This window comes from Xiphophorus hellerii, chromosome 12, assembly GCF_003331165.1.
Source record: "Xiphophorus hellerii strain 12219 chromosome 12, Xiphophorus_hellerii-4.1, whole genome shotgun sequence".
NCBI classification, from domain to species: domain Eukaryota; kingdom Metazoa; phylum Chordata; class Actinopteri; order Cyprinodontiformes; family Poeciliidae; genus Xiphophorus; species Xiphophorus hellerii.
This window is the reverse complement of record NC_045683.1, coordinates 15,856,484-15,872,179: the sequence shown is the minus strand read 5'-3', so window position 1 is coordinate 15,872,179 and position 15,696 is coordinate 15,856,484. Positions and strand designations below refer to the sequence as shown.

Below are 15,696 nucleotides of genomic sequence, written 5' to 3'. Positions count from 1 at the left end.
AAACAAAAGCTGTAACTCGATAGTCTTTTATGGTCTGAAATGCATCAGAAACAACACAGGATTAACAGAAACATTCATGAAAATATCTGTAAGGATATTAGAACTGGATCCAAATTAACTTATGTACAGAAAATGAGATTCTCTGGTGGCTCCATCTGCTGAAAATTGGTTCTGGTTGAGCAGAGAGATCCACGAGTGACTGCAACACAGATGTGATGACAGTGAAAAATACAGACACAAGCACTAAAGAACGAAAAGAAGGCCAGAAAGACAGTTTTATGGATTACTGCGATAACGTGAGCAGGTTGGACAGTGCAGGAGAGGGAGCTAATTAACTGTGCTAAAAAGTCAGATTACTAATCTGTAGTCACTTTATTTGTTTGAGTTTTATATTTACAGCTAAACAGATTCTTTTTAATCTTGCGTAATTCCACAATTATCCAACAATTAGTCTGAAAAAAGATGTAAAAGTCAGAAAATGTGAAATTTAAGTTATTTTTCCTGCAGATGCTGCTCACACATGCATTTCACAGCTGGAGGTTTTCTGCTGGAGACGTGCTCTCACAGCTGGAAATGTGAGCGAGATGCGGAGGCGCGAGCTGGAGACAAGTCATGATGTGGAAATCACTGTCTTTACAACTGGAAGATAGCAAATGAAGGTCATTCTTGTTGATGCGACTCCCACATGTGTCTGAATGGGGAGTACAGCACATATTTGTGTACATTGATTGAATATCTCAGGGCTGATATAAGAGCTGCATTTGTGGAAAACTGTTAGGTTCAGATGCAGAACCCTGAAGCAGATTAGAGGTCATCTAGACTTTCCTGTGACTTTTGCAGCTTCAAAGCATCAAACTGCTTTAGAGGTGCAAGAATCTGTAAGAAAGCGGCAGATTTCAGCTCCCGTCATTTCCATAGATCTACTGCAGGATTTGGTTCAGAACTGAGTGTTGGAGAATTTAAAGCAGCCCGACTCCACTTTCTTTTAGGAGTTCAGTTTGGTCGTGTATTACATTGTCTTGCTAAAAATGAAGTACTCTGTCTCGTCACATTTAGCTCAAAAGTACCTCGTAATTTTCTGATGCAGGCAGCAGTTCGGTCCCATATCATGATCAATCCCTCAACATTGAACATCAAAATCTCTAAGAAAAGAAACTTCATATTTCATTGAGTCTTGAGGTAGAGATTGAGTTCAACTTAAGAGTCACCCTCTTTCTGTCATTCTTCTATTTATTTATTTTAGGTCTGAAATAGAAAGGATTTATATACACACATATATTTAAAATTATTGTTAAATATACTTGTATAGGGTTCTTTTTTCTGATTGAAAAAGTACAAGATGAAAAAATATGAACAAATTATTAAACTGGCATCAGTGTCTGCACTCAAGTGAAGGTTGGCTGAATTTCTAGCCCAGATTTTCCTCATGAATGGTTCATTTTAAAGAACTGATTCAAGATATTTGATATAACATCAGCAGCAAGTGAGGATGTTTCAGTGTGCAGTTCTGTTACGTAAATCAATTTTTGTTACCTTGAGATGATTTGACACACAAACTTTATTCAGCCTAAAATGCTTTCAAGACTCTGGAGCTCCCTTTGATTTTTTATTTTTTATTTTTTTGATGGTGGATTTTGTTTAACTGTTTGCTGGTTTTCCATGGCTGCTCTTAAAGATCGTTTTTATTTCTTGGGGTTGTGTGTGTGTGTGAGTTGTGATGCAGATGTTCTCTGTAGGAGGTGTGTGTGTGTTTGTGTAGATCTGGAAAGCGGTGTTTTGGAGAAGGCAGCAGACACAAACACGCCATGTTTGTGTCATGGTCGCTGACCTGGCTCGATTGTCACTGCTGCAGTTACTCAAGGAATGTTACCCTCTCACGCACGTGTCAAACTTATTACTTTTAGGCATTGCTAAAGCTGTCTTTGTCCTCTTCTGGTCCAGTGGAAGTATACAGCTTGGGCGCTTCTCATAGAGAATATCAAAACAAGGTCTCTGGATTTCTACAATTATAAAGAAGCGATTCTGATATATATTTTTGAAGATGTTCTGCATGTTTTCAGCCTGCATATCCCTTAATTTCTACATGTCAGCTCTTTTTGTTTACAACTTCTTCAACCCTGTTCACGTTTTAAAGACCTGCATTTTTCCTTCATCTATTAGTTTTTCTTTAAAATCTGCAGGTTTACATTACATACTTGGTTCCTGCTGGTGTCTAAATTTACTTCCGTGAATTTGTGCAGTTGTATCAACTGAGAGTGTTTGAAATTGTGCAATGATAAGCTGTTTATTCCTGCTCTGTCTTCAGACATGGTACACGCTGTGCAGGTGAAGTCGCTGCAGCTGCAAACAACTCTCACTGCATTGTGGGTATTGCCTACAATGCCAGAATAGGAGGTCAGTAGTTCAGTATGTTTAACTCTTGATTAAAAAAAGAAAAATGTTTTTAAAGGTTTCACTGTACTTTGTATATTCTCTAATATGTTTTATAGTTTATAAATATGTAGTGTACCCCCAAATTATATGAAATAAATTTCAAGGCATTTTAAATGTTCATCACATTTTTTATTAGTTTATTATGGTTCATAATAAATAAATTGGATTAATGTTATTTTTGGCACCTCCTTGAACCCACCAGGTTTGACAAGTCTAAATGTTTTTAGATTTTAGATTTAATCCAGAGTTGATTTAACTAAATATATTGGAATTTTAAAGAGGGTTAAAAAAAAAAGCACTGAATCTAATAGTTGGAGCAAAACCACTATTTCAATGTTTTTTGTTTCCTTCTTCATTTGGACTGTCAGTAAATGTACAGGGTGCTCTGGTTAGAAAACCGCAGAGTTGGTGAAATTTCCAGTTTAGTTGTTAATGCCGATTAAATCATTAACTAGATTTCACATTAATTGGGGGTATGCAAATTTATTAGCAGTGTCTCATCCCAGGAATCACTCGGAACAGTAAAAATGGACAAAAAGGTAAAAGGCCAGACATGCCCTCCACAGCCTAACAGAGCCACTAAATTTTACAGGAGACCCCCCCTCAGTTTTTTTTCTTGTTTTTTCTCCTCAAGGCTTTGAAGAATTGTGTTGCAGAAATGCAGTGCTTGTTAATTTCATATATTTTCCTGAGGCAAGAAATGCAACACAGAAGTACTTGATAAGTTTGCTGGGTTTCAGTGACTGCCCTCTTAAATCTATTTTTAGTGGAAAAGATGAAGTGTTTGGTTTTGTTTCTGTTTGCACGCTAGGTGTCCGAATGCTGGACGGAGATGTAACAGACATGGTGGAGGCCAGGTCTCTGAGTCTCAACCCGCAGCATATTGATATTTACAGCGCCAGCTGGGGACCCGATGACGATGGGAAGACCGTGGACGGACCGGCGTCTCTGGCCAGGCAGGCCTTTGAGAACGGCATCCGCATGGTGAGCGCATTTGGATTCACATTTTACAAGCAGAAATATCCCATCATATATAAACATGTAAACCATTAACCAGCCAAAAACTGAACATCAGCATTTACGTAGCTAGAAGTGATATAAACACATTTTTTTCCTACCGGTATTTTCCTGATCAGAGATATCTGTTGCCATTTTCTACCTACAGTCCTCCTCCTGACATTTCAGTGCAATGCTTCTTTATTAGCATATTTTCATTTGCATATTCATTGGCTGCTTTTCACACCAACAAAGTGGCGCTTATTGAGTCACAGGGCAGAGTGTCTGAGTCGAGTGGGAAGCTGCAGCAGAGGTCAATGGGGGTGAAGTGATTTAATGGCATGAACATAAGCCTGCACATTCACACTGTTTGCTTTAGTCAGCTCTCTATTAATGAAGAAGATGTTGTAGTAGCGAGGGAGAAGAGTTAATGGTGTTTATCTGAATGTAAGGTGTACTCTGTATTATTACTGGCTACAACCGAAAGTCTGTGGACAAAAAGAAAACATGTAAAGGTGGAGGTTGTTTGGGATTTACAGACGACAGAGGTGAGGAAGACGGTTGTCCAGCTGTGGAAGCTGGGCAGGTGGATCTGTCCCACTGTCCCCGTACAGCTGGGTTAGTGAGGATGAGCGAAAGTGGCGTGCTTGTTAGTGTGACATGGACCTGAGAGACACCCTGAAGAGACGGTTTACTCAGAGCTGAGGTGTTAGCAGTATCACTGATGCCTGTGGTGAGAGTTACATCCTGTGATGTGCTGCTATATATATGATTTAATCAGATCTTAACTTGTCTGTGCCATGTTTATATAGCACTTAATCATTCTTCTGCCTCCTCTCCTTCACTATCCTCCATCCTTTTATGTAATACCCCCTTTCCTTTGTTAACTGCTTATAAAAGTGCTCTCCTCACTTTCACCTGCCAGCCTTTAGTCCCGACTGATCCTCCTCTAACTCACAGAGGGGCTTCATGCGCTTATCGCTGTCTGACAGAAGCCTTCTCTTGAAAAACTCCATCCTACCTTTTATTACCATGTATTAGTGTTTGTGAGTCTGTGTGTTTAGTGTGTATAAGCAACTGGTGTGAATTTCAGTGCCAGTTTGTTTGTTGGATCTTTTTTTTTTCGCCCACTCCTGGCTGATCTTGAGCTCTGCTGACAACCTCACTGTGTTCATTCAGACTGTATTAGTTTCCTTTTTAGTAAGTTTTGACTACGTACACATATAAAATATGCTCATATATCTGGAAAAATTGGTAGAAAATAATTTTATATTTAACTGATTTCAGTATTTTTAGAGTTTGACAGGCGAGCAAATGTCTGAGTGAGGACATTTTTGAAACCCGTAGGACATTTTACTCACGTTCGTATCTATTTAATAGTGGACATTGTAGTGATCTCTGACATTTGCATATTTTACAGTGTACTTTAGACACCATAGATAAAAATGTTATACACGCACCAAATTACAGCTGTGGTTGTCATGGTTACAACTTCTGAAGACGACAGTGCCGTGCCTGACAGAGTAAATACTCTGAGGATGATGATGAATGTGAGAGCTTTGACGAACCGGACTTTGGGACCAAATGTAGAAAATTGGAGGGCCAGTGTCCTTCTGATTTCAGTGTTTATTTCGAGTAAAGTTTTACTGAATCTTACTACAGCTTGAACTGTAATCTGATAACAATTTATTGCTTATGACAGGGCTTCAACTGCACTTGTGAATTTGCTTCATTTTGTGATTTCACTCCGTTACCCGAGACATTAATCTAAAGATGAAATAAGTAGAGCAACTGCTCCTTTTTCTTTCAGGGAAGGAAGGGCCGTGGCTCTATATTTGTTTGGGCTTCAGGAAACGGTGGGCGCAGCAGAGACCACTGCTCCTGCGATGGCTACACCAACTCCATCTACACCATCTCCATTTCCAGCACGGCCGAGAGTGGACGAAAGCCCTGGTACCTGGAGGAATGCTCGTCCACCCTGACCACTACGTACAGCAGTGGCGAGAACTACGACCGAAAGATCGTGAGTATCACACTGGCTTTGTGTTTGTTGGGTATGTTTGGGATTTTTTAATTTGTGGAAACTGATCATCATAACTTCAAGATGTACATATTGAGTGTGTATCATCTGGAATCATTCCTTTCTGTTATCAAATTAAAAGAAAAAGCAGGAGAAGAGCTATTGTAGTTGTTCCCTGCAGGTGTGCTCGACAGCCTAACGTCTGTCTACAAGCACACCACATTCCTCGTTTCTTAACTCAGCCAGCTGGCTCCAGTTGGACATAAAGCCTCTTCTTCTTAAGAAGACATTTATTTTCTTCATTGTGAATGTGGTTAAAGCACTATGACTTTGTCTGACAGCTTTCAACCACATCACTGGGATGAACTAAGATGTCTGACCATGAAGAGCTGGCTTGTTCAGCATCTTCTTGCTACATTCCTCACACTGACATTACACACACGCACACACAGTTTCTGTAAAGCTTTTGAAAAGTAGAAGCTTGTGTGTCTTAACTTTTGGCCAATCCACAGCAGATGGTAAGGTCTAGTTTGTGTTCAGATAATCCCTCAATATTTCCAGTCCAAACAAGCTCCATTTGATGAGAGCTCAGACTGGAAATGATCCAAGTTATTCTTGGCCAACTGAATGTCAAGCTGTTTAACGTATGCGCAATCAAAGTAAATATTACGGCTCTTTAATAACTTTTCTTACATCATATTGCTTAACACAATGTGTCTCTTGTTTCTTTCATAATAAACTTACGTGAGTTTTTGTATGAAAGCTGGAATGTGTGTCTGAGTGATTTCAGGTGTGTTTAAATCTGGCTGATACTCATCTCTTTAGTCTGTCTCTTAGGCTGCGTTTACTCAGCAGGTAAATGTGACCCAAAACAGATGTTTCTATGGCAGTCTGGGCGGCCCAATTCCAATCTTTTCATACAAAAAAAACCACTTTATTCAAGTCTATTCAATAAAACTTAATTCATCCCAAGGGGAAATTAAGGTGCAGAGAGCAGCAGCAGTACATACAGAAACAGACATATGACCACATAAAACAACATAAAACTTAAAACTAAATTGGAAACACAGCCAAAAGTTTTTAAGGCGTCAGAAGTCTAAACAGTCATGTCGAATTTTGTTCGACTTTTACATCATCGACGTGACATTTGCGGCATAACTCTTCACCAGAAGAAGCCAGACGGGGTAAATCCAGACATAAACAATGGCTAAAAAGTATAACAATTAAATTATGAAAGAAGTTTGTTAGTCACAGTTAAGCCACTTCTGGTCTGACTTCACGCCCAAACAGACTTTTCTACAGAAGTTGCTGTCAGTGCTCCACAAAAGGTCATTGTTATTAGCTATTATGTCTTCTTCTTAGTTTCTTTCGTGTTATGATCTTGTAACAATACTGTCGTCCCTAAATCATTTTAATAGTGATCCATAAACGGCTCTATCCACTATTACTTCCTTAAACTGTGCCCTCCCATGACATCAACGTTCTTGCATGCGGGTCTTTTGGTGGTTGTGACACAGAAGTTTTATCTCAGTTGCATCATTCGGTAATATGAACACAACAAGAAGAAAAATTAGATTTCAGCAAAAAAATTGGAAATAAGTTAAGACCTGCTGTGTGAACGTAACCTTTTTCTCCCGTTCTACCTGTCATCACTGCCGTCTTCCTCCACAGTTCTGTCATTTATCCCCGTCTTAATTGTAGTCTGTGTTATAGCCATCTTTTTGAGTCTCTCCTGCTCCCTCATCCTCAGATCACAACAGACCTGAGACACCGATGCACAGACAGTCACACCGGGACATCAGCCTCGGCTCCCATGGCAGCTGCCATCATTGCTCTGGCCCTGGAAGCAAAGTAAGATCCACTTAACCTCATCCTCTCATCCCTTTGTCCCGCCACTAACCTCTAATGCCCTGTTGTCCTCTTATCGCACCGATCTATAAGAGGAACACTTGAGACTTCACATTGTCAACAATACAAATACACTTCATCGCTTGGAGATGCAGGAGTCTTTGTTTTATCAGCGCACTGAATGTTGAAAAAAAGTCTAAAATTCTCCTTGATTTTCTCTCAACTCTTTGACCTTTTGGCCTTTGAAAGCTTGAGCAGAGTTTTCAATTGTTTGCTTATGTTTTGAAGTGAGGAACGTTCTTGCAGTACTGAACTTTATTGCTACTTTTCAGATCGTTTGTCATCATGCTCATTGAGTGGTTATCTTCAGGGGCTTTATCAGGATTAAACTGACTATTGTGAAGCGGCAGCCACGTTTACCTGCAGTGTGTGCAAACTGTAAGAAGACTTACTCGGGATTGTTCCCGACGGCGGTAAATTATGAATACATGCACTGGGATCCAGAGGCAGGTGGATGACTCATTAGCATTTTGATTGTTTGTTGCAGAAATTTAAACGATGAGCCGCTTTGCTTTATGCCTTTGCCTTTAACTCTGATCATTACCTCAACAGTCGATTAAAAAGAAAACTTCATTCTCACAAAACAAAATATTTCAGTTCATCTATATAATCTGTTCTTTTTTTTTAGATTTAGTTTTCAGATTTTCTTAATCAAAGCGAGACCAAAACCTAGAAAAAATATTCATTAAAAGCAAGTCATTTTTTGATCTGTTTCAGTGTTTTGCCATAATCCCTTCTCGGTCCTCCATGACCTTTCTCTTTCGCTCCATGCCATCAGGTTCTTCTTTTAATCTTTTAAATCCGTTCTGGGTATCAATATTGTAATAAATTCATGAATTGGCAACAGTGCAGCACAGGTGCAGAGACTGTGAATTAGGCCCATCATCACATGTTGAGCAGCTCGGATAACTGAGGTCACGTCGATTAACCTGGATAATCCGATCCAAATCCTCCCAACAGAAAATATTCTCGGTTTCCAGGCAGTGCCGGGATCGTAAGCCCGTTTTCTCAACAAGATTATCACACACGGTTTCTTCCCTGCTTGCTTTCTGCTTTTCTGTGGCTCCATCACAGCAACAATACTCTTTGTTAGTCCTCCGAGGGAAACCGACTTCTTTCTGAACTGACTTCCACGCTGCTGGATTGACTGGGTTTTCATGCCAAACTCGCAAACCACCATGCTGCAAAAATTAATTTACTTTTTTTCAGATTTTTTCTATTTTTGCTTTTTTTTTGTCATACTTTGATGTTTCAGATCAGTAAAAAAAAAGTTTAATGTTTTAAAAAAGGCAGTTTTCAAATGATAATTTATTTTAATGAGGGGAATAAGCTGTCCAACCAAAATGGCTGTGTGAAAATCCAACCTTTGAGTCAACAACTGCGACCAAGTCTTTGGGAAAACTGGACTGTTTATCGTCAACAGGACCTAAATCAAGACTAGACTTTGCCAATGAATATCCAAGAGATAAATTTGATGGTGTTGAGATCATGTTGCTGCATAATTTTTGGTTGAGAGGAGAATTCATGGTGGAAACAGTTACATCTGGTGCCTGAGGTCTTAAAGCAGAAGAGCAGGCCCAGATCATCACACTGCCACAACCATGTTTGACTATTGGTATGATTCTCTGATTCCTTCCTTTATGTAACATAAAAATGCTAAAGTGATCAGGAAACATGAAAAGGAAGGAATAATATGTCTGATAAACTTCACACTGGAAAGGGAGTCTTCAAGAAGACAGAAGATGGATGAAACCTAAACCTGGTTTTCCTCTTTTTCTTTGTGGAAAAATAAATTCACCACGGTTTGACTGGTGTCCCTCTGTAAACAGACTATAGAGAGGTGAAAGTTTGAATGTCTATTTCCTTCTCTTTTCCTTTTTTCCCTCAAAATTCCTTGTTTTCCAGCTTTATTTCCATCCATAATTGCAGTTCAGAGAAGAAGAGAGAAACGTATATTAGACTTCTTATTTGCTGCAGATTCCTGCTGTCTGTGAGCTCCTCCATTAATTAGTTTTGGCTTGTTTATGGGAAGGCGGTCATGGCCTAGATAGCAATGCCAAAGTCACTTTTAATTAATGACCATAAAACTTTAATGGAACCATAATTACGCAGTGGCAGCTTAGCCTATTAATATTGATCCGAACATTAATTATTCTGACTTCTTTCAGGACTTATCTGCGCTTCCACCCTTTATTTATTTTGCTCTTGACATTTTATTTCCAGCCAGTTGTCCTAGATGTTGAATATTCTCATGGATTTAATAAGAGTGGGCTCCTTGAGAACACTGGTCAGAGATTGATTTATTCAGAGCGCTACTATGTTATGTGTTTTTTTTAAGCATCGGTCTGTTTTACTTTATAGAGATTTGATCCAGGTATTTTCATAGATGTTTGTTTTCATAGGAAACGTCTACCTCCTTTTTACAAACCAGATTTTACCTTGGATTTTCCATGTATTGGATTGATTCTCAGCATTAAATTGCTAATCTTTCCCTTATGGAAGAATCCAAGGTTGATTGGTGTTTCTTTAGTTTCACAAAAAGCCCCAAATTGTCTGAATTTCACAGAATAACAAGCATATGTAAACACCTCTCTGGAAACATGTGCAGTAGCTAAATTCGTGACGTTCAGACTCTGCGCAGATGTTCAGGATTTTAAACATACCTGCTCTTATGTAAGCGATTTAGCAGGAAGTCGATTGCTATTCTTCGTCTCTCTCTTTCTCTCGTGTTGTATCAGAGAACATTGTTAGCTTCTAAAACCCAAACTATGGAGAACAAGCATAATATTTGACAGTTTCTTCAAGCGTTTTGGATTACTGAGAAGTCTGGAGGTCTCAGATGGTGAGGCAGTGACACGAGGGAGGGAGCAGAGCATCTGGCAAACATATGAGATCGAAGGGAATCCCATGAAACTTGGTGACCCACTTCTTCCTGTTTCTTTTGCCTTTAATCTCCTGTTTGGGCATCAAAGGACTTCAGACACATGGCTGCTATCTTGTAATAGCTCTCACGTGAGATCTAAAAAAGGAAAACTAAGGGATACATCAACAGGCAGCTCTTCATCTGTGCTCTCTGTAATTTGCTCTCTAATCTAATCTACCATACACAGTATATGACTGGTTTCTTTACCTTATGCTTTCATATTGCAATCTCTTGTTCTTCTTTGTGATTTGTCTTTAAACTCTTTCATCTTGCATCTTTATGTTCCTCTTTCATCTAACTATCTGCCCTCTGCACTGTTGTCTAAATTTACTCTGATAACAAAGATAAGTCTGTGTATATTAATGATCATCCTGCCCTTCCAAGTCCTTTGGTTGATCTTCTTTTTACTCTAATCTGTTGACATTACAATGAATTATTCATCATGTTTTTCTGGTGGATAATTAACCCTGCATAAGGTTATTTATGTATCCATATTTAATGAATGCTTCTTAAAACACATCTTTTGTCTTCTAATGATCTCTTTTTACTGCATTATATGTGACATTATGTATTATACTTTATGATTAAGCAGTGTTAATGCTTTTCCTATGTTAGTACTTTTCTAACATGGAGAGATGTTCAGCACATCATCGTGAAAACCTCAAGAGCTGGACATCTTAGCGCTCCTGACTGGAAGACCAATGCCGCTGGTTATAACGGTAAACATCCTTACAAACACAGACACAAGCAAAGTAAAATCACCAAATCAAAGGTGCTGCTCGGACTGCAAAATTGTTCAAAAATATCTCCAAAAATCTTTAAGAAGGCTGATTGTGCTCAAATAAAGCGAGTTCAAGAGCATTCCTACCAATCCAACATGAGATCAATGAACGAGATTACTTTAGGAGCAAAATGTCATAAAGAAAGCCAAAAACAGATAACTAATAAAAATTGCCAATGTTGGTGTTAATGAGTCGACCATCAAGAGAACGGTGAACTCAAGTGTGGGCATGGCCGAGCTGCGAAATGAAGACTTCGATCCACCAGGAAGAAATCTGCTGTCTGCAGTTTGATAAAGGTCACATTGTCTGGCCAGTGGACAGCTGGAAAAATGTGTTGATGGATAAACAATAAAATGGAACATTTTAGTTGTAACAATGGTTTGATTAAATGTATTTACTTATATAACTTTAGATGCACAACAAATGCAGCCTTAAGGCATTTTACAGGAAAATACAAGACAAAAATTCAACCATAACAATTATATACATTCCAGTTTGATGCTGGTTTAATTTGGTTACAAAGGCCAATTGGGAAAAAGTCAGCCTAATTAAAGGGGTGTATTATATAAATGTGACTTTTTTGACCTTTAGATTGCGTTAAATGTTATTCCCTCTTTATAAACACATCTGGATTGTAGCCTTGATTCTTTCATGCATTTTTGAGAAATCCCTTAATCTCCTGTGGCAGCCATTCAGAGGTCCCTCCACGTTTTCTCTCTTAAAGAGACAGAAGCCCAATTTCACGACGTTGAATTGCAATGTCAAACTTCTCTTAAGTCATGTTTGATATATACAGTATTTTTTTTATAACAATTGAAGATATCATAGTTACTTGATTGTGCTATAAAAGGTACTATATGCCTGGAAAACATGTCATATTGCCCTTTTAAACCAGATGATTACATTGAGTTTGACTCTATCATTCTTTCTCCTGCGGAAGCATGTGGTGACAGTGGACAGTTTAATAGCAGTGAGAAAGAGGTTTGCTGTAAAGAACATAAGCACTGTCCCATATGTGTGATAGGGTGTGGGGTGGTGTTATAATTTGCACCTGTTTTGATTGTGTGAGGTAACAGCACCGCAGTTTTAGATTACTTTTAATCCATGATGCTATAAAATAAGTCTTGCACTAAAAACAATACCTAAAAGAAGATTGAGATTAGCAGAAAAATAAACCTGTGAGTTAGATTTAAAGATGCACTGAAAGGATGTAAAATAATGTTAATAAGTACATGCTATGAAACCTTTGGACATCTCAGAAAGGAAGATGTTTTCATCTTTCCCAGAACTGATTATCTGTAGCAAGATAAAATCAGCAGCAGTTTGCAACACCACATAAATGAAAAGATTCACAATCTTTTACTAGACAATCATTTATTATCTCCCATCTTTTATCATGGATTTTATTGTCATTTTCTTTAATCACCTCATCAGTTTGGATACATAACTTATTTTTACCACAGATTTTCTTTAGTGAGATAAAAGGCCTTGAGCAATTTCTCCAAAGGTTCAGTTCTTGCTTGCTAAGTGGTGTGCCGCCAGCTGCCATCTGTCAGGGTCCATGTGGTGGGTGCTGTTTTGTAACTTTCAGTGCATGATTAACGCATACCTGAATGTGTGTGTGGGGGTGTGTGTGTGTGTGTGAGAGAGAGGGAGCGTATGAAAGTGTGTGTTGGAGAGAAACCAGGAGAGTGGGAACTAAGGGTCAGCCAGGCAGCAGACTTGCTGCCTGGAGACTTTCCAAGTGACAGAAGGGGGGGTAGTTGTATGAAAGAATTTCACACTGCATTATATGTAGCAATCAGTTGGGCAGTAGTTTGATTTTATTTTATTTTTTTTAAATATTAGTAATATTCTATGACTCATCTAATATTTAAATTGGAAAATCTGCAGGGAATCGGTTTAAGCAAAAACTTTCCATTTACATTTGTGCTATGTAATATACTGGAATAAAAAATAGCTGCACAACATATGGAATCACAGTCATCATCACTTTATTAATGTGCAGCATTTGGCTGGCGATATGCATTAATGCATTAATGCCCTGCATGCAAATAGCGTATTTGACCATATATATAGATTTTACTGAAACCAATACTGAAAAATACTAACGCTCAAAGAAAATGGAATGTGGGGGTAAAGAGAAAAGAGAAGGAGAATGATTTCATTCTTGCAGTCACATGTTTTCCTTATATTGTATGTTTGTCTGCATACAGATTAAAACCACTAAAACATTCCTTGTTTCTGCAGTCAGCCACCTGTACGGCTTTGGCCTTATGGATGCTGAGGCGATGGTGAAGGAGGCGGAGCAATGGAAGCACGTCCCCGCCCAACAAGTCTGCGTGGAGACCGCCGACAGACAAATCAGGTGCAGCATAATGACAATCAGATGGTGCACATGGCTATTAAATAAGCCAATAAACAGTGAGGAGAAAAGAGCATTAGTGAAGACTAACATTTTGACCGGCAGGTTTTCATAGTTTGTAAGCTGTTTACAATTTTCACTAGAAATCACCGGATTATTTTAATGTTGGTTTTAATAGCTTTTCTTCGTTAATAAATTAAATCATCATTTTACAACAACTTTTTGTATTTACTCATTTAATTTGGACTTAAAAGGCCAGATGAGCTGCAGGTTTAGTGTACTTTTATTGCATTGGGTCATAGTGTAAGAAATGTTCCACATTTGTGTGTGTTGCAACTTTTATCCATCAGTGGATCAATTATTCGGGATGCACAATATATTGGCATTGCTATCGTTATCGACTGATTATTTTCATAATAATAATTACTAATGTTTATTTAGTGTGTGTGTTTTAGGAGGGAAGGGGATTGGCCTTGTGACAGTGATGTCAGCAGTATGGTAGATTTTTCATGATGTTGAAAGGGTAGGGAAAATGTAAGTAATGTTGGTAGATATTGGTTATCAGCTGCATCAGCATCAGTATCTGCTCAGATTTTAATATCTGTGCATCCCTATCAAGTATGGTTGCTGTGTAAATGGGAACTGGTTTGTGCCTCGCTCAGGAACCTCTTTCTCTGTCTGCTCCATTCTTTCTCTCTCAGCTGTAAAGTCTTTTCTCATTTTTTCTGTCTCCAGTGTTTTGCACCGGCATGTGTTTTAGAGTACGGTTGTGCAAGCTGTACCTTGATAGGGGCCAAGCATTAGTTCTGGCAGGGTGGTTCTCACATAAGACCTTTACTATGCACACACACTCTTACTCAGAGAGAGCCAGGACTTCACAGCTTGTTATTCTTGATGCAGCTGGAAGCCTGAGCGCTGTGCTGTATTAGGCTGGCTGAACTCAGGGCCCTGGACTGGTTTGCTTTCAGCTGAAGCCTCCACGGACAGAAAATGCAGCGTTATCTGTGTCATTTTGTCTGTCCTGCTTCACTGCACAAGTCTCTTCATATAGGCCCTATGTAAAGTCTGACTCGCGTCAAATCCAGTGATCTTCAAGCCTTTTACAGTCTTGTAATATATGTGGGCTAAAGCGTGAAATGAATAAAGCAACCCTGTCATTTAAGCTTTCTTGTTCCTTCTGTTTTGTGAATTGACACTTGGAGGTTCTTTAATTGTTGTTGGAGAAAACTGGGTCTCTATCCAGCAAGAGGTACGCAATTAGAAAATAAAAACCTAATTTATCTGTGACGTAGAACTAAAACAAAGGAAAAACCTCTCATGATTCTGTCTCAATTAAAAACTGAAACATTTTGTATGAATCCAAAAGTTTGGAAATCTGTTAATTCATGTCTAATATCAACTATATTTTGTACATCGGTATTTTTATTTTGAAAGTAGTGTGTCTATGTGACTTGTAGTCGTGGTTCTAGCAGAAATGTTGACAGTCAGGGCAGACATCAGCTCAATGCCGTGTTCCTTCACACCATCTGACCGGACCTTCCCCTCTTCTTTAGTGTTGCTGCTCTGCAGCTGACCCTTTGCACTCTGCTTGGAGTATGCGCCAGAAAAACAAAACAAAACAAAAAGACATCATTTTTGTGCAATCAAGCTGGTAGTAATCAGCTGTGCATCTGCTGTGCTCTGTCCCATGTGTACGACTCAGTTATCTGAGCTGTGTCATGGAGAGGCCAGAGCTGTTATATCGGCTCCATACTCCCCAGACAGGCGTCCAAAGCGACTGCTGCTCATTCAGAGTAGTCTGTTCCAGATAATGTTTGCTGTTTTTCTGTGTTTTTATGTTTAAATTGTTATTGACTCCTTCAGTATGACAGGTCAGGCTTGTAGTGGCTAGAGCTAAAGTGGAAAAAAGTTATACCAGTTCTTTATGTTTTGCTTAAATTTTCATTTTAAATTGATAAATCACTTATTCAAAACTGATTTTATAACTTTTGCTTCTTTAAGCAACTTTTTAACATCCACTATAGGTTTAAATTGGATTTTTCAATTAACAAGCAAATCAATATTAGTATTGATAATTGATGTCAGTGAGTTTTTAATATGTTTAATATCAGTTATTCTTTGAACGTGTTGGCATGTCGTGCCTCTTTTTCCAAGTAATCAGAGACCAACTGCATATTACCTCAGAGGGATTATTGGTTAGAAGATAAATATCCATGCTGGATCGGTTTGTCGGTAAACATGTCATCACTGTGATTGTTAGGTGAGACGA

The 15,696-nt window shown here is 38.7% G+C and overlaps 1 protein-coding gene across 1 annotated transcript in view; it reads left to right on the top strand.

Moving 5' to 3' along the window:
• pcsk5b (proprotein convertase subtilisin/kexin type 5b) overlaps positions 1-15,696 on the top strand; it is a 65,240-nt gene that overhangs the window by 30,852 nt on the left and 18,692 nt on the right. Inside the window, 6 exon segments of the mRNA XM_032578252.1 lie at positions 2,306-2,394; positions 3,245-3,417; positions 5,240-5,452; positions 7,200-7,300; positions 10,896-10,999; positions 13,313-13,430. Of these exon segments, the coding sequence (XP_032434143.1) occupies positions 2,306-2,394; positions 3,245-3,417; positions 5,240-5,452; positions 7,200-7,300; positions 10,896-10,999; positions 13,313-13,430 (798 nt within the window).